General features: G+C 39.3%; 1 protein-coding gene across 5 annotated transcripts in view; it reads left to right on the forward strand.

The window, feature by feature from the left end:
* Positions 1-4,273, forward strand: part of LOC109910632 (F-box-like/WD repeat-containing protein TBL1X) — a 446,017-nt gene extending 441,744 nt beyond the window's left edge. For all 5 annotated transcript variants that reach the window (XM_048597767.1, XM_048597765.1, XM_048597766.1 and 2 more), the window contains one exon: positions 2,791-4,273. In XM_048597767.1, coding sequence (XP_048453724.1) covers positions 2,791-2,817 — 27 coding nt within the window. In that variant the 3' untranslated portion in view covers positions 2,818-4,273. The remainder of the gene's footprint in view (positions 1-2,790) is intronic.
* Positions 4,274-6,729: the final 2,456 nt, after the last annotated feature.

Raw genomic sequence — 6,729 nt, forward strand, 5'->3', positions numbered from 1 at the left:
ATTTCTTCCCTTTCCTTTAGCTTTACTTGTTACCTTCTCCCATTTCTTCCCTTTCATTTAGCTTTACTTGTTACATTTTTTGTTATCATGTCCTCTCTCCCCTGTCCCACCCCAGGGCACTGTCTGTTCTTTCCAGTCTGGCAGGTAAATGGACCATTGTTCTGTCATTCTCACATTCCAATCACTTAATCTGAGCTATCAGTATCGTTTTTCCACCAGCTCCCTATACCAACCACCCCCACAAGCCCCCCAATTATAGCATGAAGACTGTCCCCTCCACATTTCATCTCAGCCCGGATAAAGAATCATCTAGACTCGAAACGTTAGGTCGCTGTCTCTCCATGGATGCTATCTGACCCGCTGTGATCTCCAGCATTTGTTGTTTTCAGTATAGATTCCAGCATCTGCAGTAATTTGCTCCTATTAAAGTTAGACTTTGACTATTTCAATTGGGAAAGCATGCAATCTGCTCATCAGTAGCTGATAATTGCATTCAGACTTGTTTCATGCAGGATTATGCAGGAGCTGCATTTTGCCAGGCCAGTCACAATTCCAAAAGTGGCCTCAATTCTAGCTTAGAAATCTGAAAATGGCAGCAGTTGGATGTCAATCACAATCATTCTAGAATCAACCAATGGACAAGCAAATTCCAGGAGATCCAATTGGAGATGCTGTGGTATTGCTTGGCCAAAAGCCCTGTGAAGACTGGAGGGTGCTTTTGGTGAGGAGTCGAGCTGGAGAGTGTCTCAAAATCAAGGTGCTTGTGATGGTCTCCTTCAGTTGAAAGAAGTCACAGTATTATGAGGAAACATGAATTGGAGGGATAACCCCTCCAGAAGAATGCATACAGCTGCACCTGGACCCATATGAACCTTGTAGCCCCTGGATCCAGCCATCTTATGCAATCTGTGGCAGCCTACTGAACCCCTAGTAAGTGGCAGCTTCCATGAGCTAGCAGCTCCACACTTAGAGCAGAGCGTCATTCCTGCCACAAGGGCAGGAAAATTCAGCCCATTAATTCTGACAGAGAAAAAGGAGATTTTAATTCCAATAGCCTTGATATAATTTGATCCCAGGTCCCACTGTCAAAGAAGAGATGCTATAACCCATTATGATGCCTGGGAGTTGTATTTCCCCAGGGCTTTCTTCTCATGCTTTGCCAGTAAATGTTTGACAGAAGTATCATTTAGGCAGGTACAAGTCAGGAGTGTGATGGAATGCTCCCCACTTGCCTGGATGAGTGCAGCCCCAACAACACTCGAGAGGCTTGACACTATCCAGGACAAAGCAGTCCACTTGATTGGCACTACATCCACAAGCATCCATTCCCTTCACCACTGGTGCTCAGTAGCAGCAGTGTGTACTTTGTACAAGATGCACTGCAGGAATTCACCAAAGATCCTCAGACAGCGCCTTCCAAACCCATGATCACTTCCATCTAGAAGGACGAGGGCAGCAGATATGTGGGAACACTACCACCTGCAAGTTCCCCTCCAAGCCACTCTCAATCCTGACTTGGATATATATCATTGTTCCTTCACTGTTGCTGGGTCAAAATCCTAGAATTCCCTCCCCAATGGCATTGTGGTCAACCCACAGCAGGTTGAACGGCAGCGGTTCAAGAAGGCAACTCACCACCGCCTTCTCAAGGGTAACCAGGGATGGGCAAGAAATGCTGGCCAGCCAGCGATGCCCACATCCCACAAATGAATAAAAAATGTAAACATAGTCCCTGCTGAACCTTTGTAAAAGTTGTAGTAGAAAAGTGGGAGAAAGCCCACAAAAATTCAGCCCCAGCACCTTAATGTGACTTTCATTATGGAGTCATACAGCACAGAAACAGATCCTTCAGTCCAACTCATCATGCTGACCGGGTTTCCCAAACTAAATTAGTCTCTTTTGCCTGCGTTTGGCCCATATCCCTCTAAAGCTTTTCTATTCCTGTACTTGGCCAAATAGCTTTTATATGTTGTAACTATACCTGCATCTACTACTACTTCTGGCAGTTCATTCCACATACAAACTCCTCTGTGTGAAAAGGTTGGCCCTCAGGTCCCTTTAAATCTTTCTCCTCTCAGCGTAAAACCATGCCCTTGAGTTTTGAACTCCCCTCCCCAAGGAACAATATGTGCCTCTCATGATTTTATAAACCTCTAAGGTAACCTCTCAACCTCCTGTTCTCCAGTGGAAAAAGTCCCAGTCTATCCCAGCCTCTCCTTCTAATTCAAACCCTCCAGTCCTGTTAACAGGACTTGTAAATATTTTCTACACCCTTTCCATTTAATAATATCCTTCCCACAGTAGAGCAACCAGAACAGTATGCCAAAAGTGGCCTCACCAACGTCCCGTGCAGCTGCAACGTGACGTCCCAACTCCTATACTCAATGTTCTGAGAAATGAAGGCTTGTTATACTCATTAACAAGCTACCAAAAATAGAATTGTTTATATTCCTGCATTCCTTCTATTTGATGGTCTAAATTACCAGAACAACACTACACAGCTAGACTGTGACATCTTGAATTAGAGAGAGAGATAATCAAACCAAGCAATATTGCACCACTCTATGAAAGTAGTAAGTCCATCATATGTTAACACTGATTCTACATAACAGCTCACCTAAACTGCAAATCTATATTTCCCTTTCAAATATTCAGCCACTGCTTCCAATTTCTGTGCACATTTTAAATTTCCAGTATACCGATTTTACTTTAGGTATTTTTAAAACCAATGCTCTCTGTGCCTAATTGTTATTAACAATTGTTGATTTGTTTTTGTTTTGTTTTTCCTAGGTCTGTGTGCTTGATCTACGGAAATAGCAAAATGGCAAGCTAACAGGATGTAAGATTAGACCGGCAGTGAATGTGCGGGTGGCAAATGCGCTCCTTCACCGTGTGTCAGCTCCAGAACTACAAGAATCTGACTTTTAAAATGAAATGGTTAAAACCAGCTCTCCCTGACCATTTAATTCTAATTCCCTGCCCCACCCTTCCAAATAATGATTTTATTGTCTGCAAACCCCCAGTTCAGTCCCCCAAATGAAACCCAATCGTGCGCTGGCATTTTCACCAGTTGAACCCTTCAGCCTTGGAATGTCACGCAAGGATACTGCTTCAGTTCATGTTTTGGGGTTTTCAACAGGACAGATGATGGCAATTTATGTTCGTGACTGAGAGCATTGTGCCAAACTGCAGATGCTGTGATGTACCAAAAAAAAAACAAACATGAGAGAAAAAAATACAAATGACCAACAAAAAAAAAGGAAATAATGTAGATTTTCCTTCCTTCATGTACTTTCCTCATTCTGGTTTGGACACTACAGTGCTGCTGAAAATGAAGAATAACATTGTGTGCAGTCACAGTGAAATAATCTGCAACTTTGTAATAGCAACACTTTATATTTTCTGGATTTTTGTTTTGTTTAAAAAGAAGTTTTAGGGACGCTGGAGTATTATGTAGGTTCCTAAAAGAAGCTTTTACCAGGGTTGGATGTGAATGATTTTGTTTCTAGAAGCTGCAGGGAGGAATCTGTGGGGTTTTAAAACTTAAGCTTTCCTGAACTGCTGATAGACTTGCTTACATTACTGTGCTTCAGGTTGTGATCTTTCAAAAAGGCACTTCTTCAGAGAACTGCATATTAAAAGTGCTTTACATTTGAGAAGGTGAACTTGTCACCAGCTTCATACAGGGAAAGAAGACTCACGGGAAGATCCCCAGTGTATTTTTGAAAAAGAAATAGCAAAAGAAATATTTGTAATTTTTACCTTTAATCACACGCCAGACCTTAAAAGCCAGAACGGCAAACCACAAACCTAGCAGACACTTCATTTTAAAGAAATGCGAGAAATGAGACATCGTAACACTGTACAAGAGCTTAAATTCTTTAATCTCATGCCATGCTTTAGGTCTTTTTTTTTAAATATTTGCTAACAAAGCTGTTTAGAGCCAGGTGAGGTGCACTTTGTCTAATGTAAGGGTCTGCTTTGTTTTGTTCTCTGAGTTTTTTGAATATGTTCCTTGTCATACGCAGAGAATTCATTTGTTTAATATCTGTGTTCTGGCTTTTGTTGCTTTTATTGTCTGTGTCAGACTGTCAGCCAGACTTTGTTCCTTCTCCTTGCAGCCTCTCAGGAGTTTAGGTCAAAGGAGATCACGTGACCTTTTATGTTTCTTCTAATCCAGAATGTGTGATGTAGCTCGTGCTCATTAAAGAAAACAAATCATCAAATCATATTCAATGTCTTGAATAAATTGCTATATTTTGATATTAGAAAATATGATTCTGTGATTTTTTAATTCTCCTAAATATTGTTAGATTTACTTTGCATGTTTATAATACTGCTAACAGATCACTACTGACCTCTGAGATATTAATGTCTAGATTGCTGGAGCATGCACTGTATTTTGAGCTTCTCTGCTCAATTGTTGAGTACAATCCCTGGTTTGGAACTGAGCCAGCAGACAAAGTTGTTCCCAGGTTCGATCACTGGTGCATGCTGAGCTCATCTCAGCTGGACTGGCCATTAGGATGCTTTGTTTCAGTGCTCCCTGGCTAAGGAGGTGGGAAATCCACACCTAAATTTATGAATTAATGTGTCTTACTGTAAAGCGTGCATGCGCCAACACTTGTGAAAATGGGATTAGTCTTGATTGTAATAGTTGAATACTTTTCCAGACGTTTGTATGAAAAATTGTCACTTCGGAGAAGTGCAAAAGGGTACATGACATTGATATACTAGCCTGAGTCCATAAGAGGGGAGAAAACTAGGAGAAATGAAAAATACATACAGATTGCTGATGCAGACACAACAAATGATGTATCATTACACTTGTGTCCATATATACATGCAAGCTCCTGTCCAAGCCACTCACCGTCCTGACTTGGAAATGTATCGCCATTCCTTTGCTATCACTGGATCAAAATCCTGGAAGTCCCTCCCTAACGGCATTGTGCATTTATTCAGCTTGCGGATGTACATCATTTGCTGTACCTACTTGCATAACTTTACCAGTCACTGTATTTCACCTGTTATAAGGTTGATTTCCAAAAATAGATGACTCACATGAACCTTTTTCCACATGCCACCCATATCAAAAAAATTGCAGATACAATACCCATGATTTTTGATACACTAATTTACCTGTAATTTCAGGATATGCCTGGCAGTGAAGTAATGCTCTCCAATGGTGCAAACACATTGGGCCATCAATTTTATACTTCATCTCAAACAAAAAAGGCATCCGCACTCACAATTAAAACCCTGAAGCATCACTGACCTCTGGCAATATTTCGTATCATCAAAAATATCTACCTTTTATGGTGCAACTAAAAAGCTTCAGTGTTACTAACTTTCTGTGGCATTAAATGTAAACTTGTATAATATCATTTGATCTCTTCAGCATAAAATGGCACAATTGTGAAATTCAGAAATTAAACTTCACTTGCCCAGTAAGTTTAAAATGTCGGTGTCATTTCAGAAGTATCAGAATATCACTTCCAGAATTTTGGTAATTGTGTAAAGTTGCCACAGAAACCAAATGCTTTGATATATTTATGGGCATCCAGAAATGCTGTTAAAGTCATTGCAGGAATAAGAAACATTATTGTTTGCTCTATAGTTAAGGTGTAAAAATTGTTGTGATATCTTGACTCTCGGACATTTAAGGCAGGTAAATAGAAATGGCATTATCAGAAATGGTACTATCTATAAAACATAGGTTGAAATCCAGATTGTTGGAACAATGCAGAACAGAAACTACATACATTCAATGCTTAATGCACAGTGCAACAGTGATGAACATAGTTAAGCAGTTGTATACAAAATTTGGCTAACAGAGTACTAAAATTGGATGCAAGTAAATGGAAGAAATGATTTCTACAAGTCTAACTTGATCATTGCTCTTGTACCAATGAAATTATTCAAATTCCAGTTGAATTATTTCTGCTGGATATTTCACAATGAATAATTAATGTACAATCAACAAATCTATAGCTGTTACGCATGATTACATGGTTGGGATTAATTGAAGGTATTTTATTTACTTTTTGTTATTGTTTAAGTAAAAGCCTTAGCATTCTTATCTCTCCCTGACATGAAATATAAATTTACATTTAACTGAAGATGGCACAGTTGTGAAATTAAGAAATTAAACTTCAAGCATACATTGTGGATTGCACCAAAATAGTATTATTTCAGAGAAATTGCCTATAGTTAGGTACCAAAGTATCACTTCTACTAGTTTGCAGTAACTAATTAAAATAAAATTCATGGCATCATTATAATTCAAGAAATAACCACAGAATTCATCATCATAGAAAGCCACCCAAACTTCTAATTGAGATTACCTTCCTTATCAATTTCATTCATCTCTTGGCCTCAACGTATGTAAAACTGTGAACCTTTCTGTTACTTTTGCTAAAAGTGACTTGTATGGATTTTGGCATATAAATAGATTTATATTTGTCAAATCATGTGCCATTAGTTTCATCTTCAAACAGTGTTGGGAAAACCCCCTTGATCAAACCAGCAGAAAATTGGACCACCCTTCAATGAGAACGTATTTGAAGTTTTAACCAATACTTCTAAGTGACTTCCCTGGGTTCAGATAATATTCATAAACCACTAATAATCTGGTGTCTTGGTTGGCAATATATAAATCGCTCAAAAGGATTGTTACTTTGGAATCTCTTTCCATTGAGATTATACATGGGAGCTAAATGCTTTGTCACA

This window comes from Rhincodon typus, chromosome 6 (assembly GCF_021869965.1).
Source record: "Rhincodon typus isolate 14 chromosome 6, sRhiTyp1.1, whole genome shotgun sequence".
Classification (NCBI taxonomy): Eukaryota; Metazoa; Chordata; class Chondrichthyes; order Orectolobiformes; family Rhincodontidae; genus Rhincodon; species Rhincodon typus.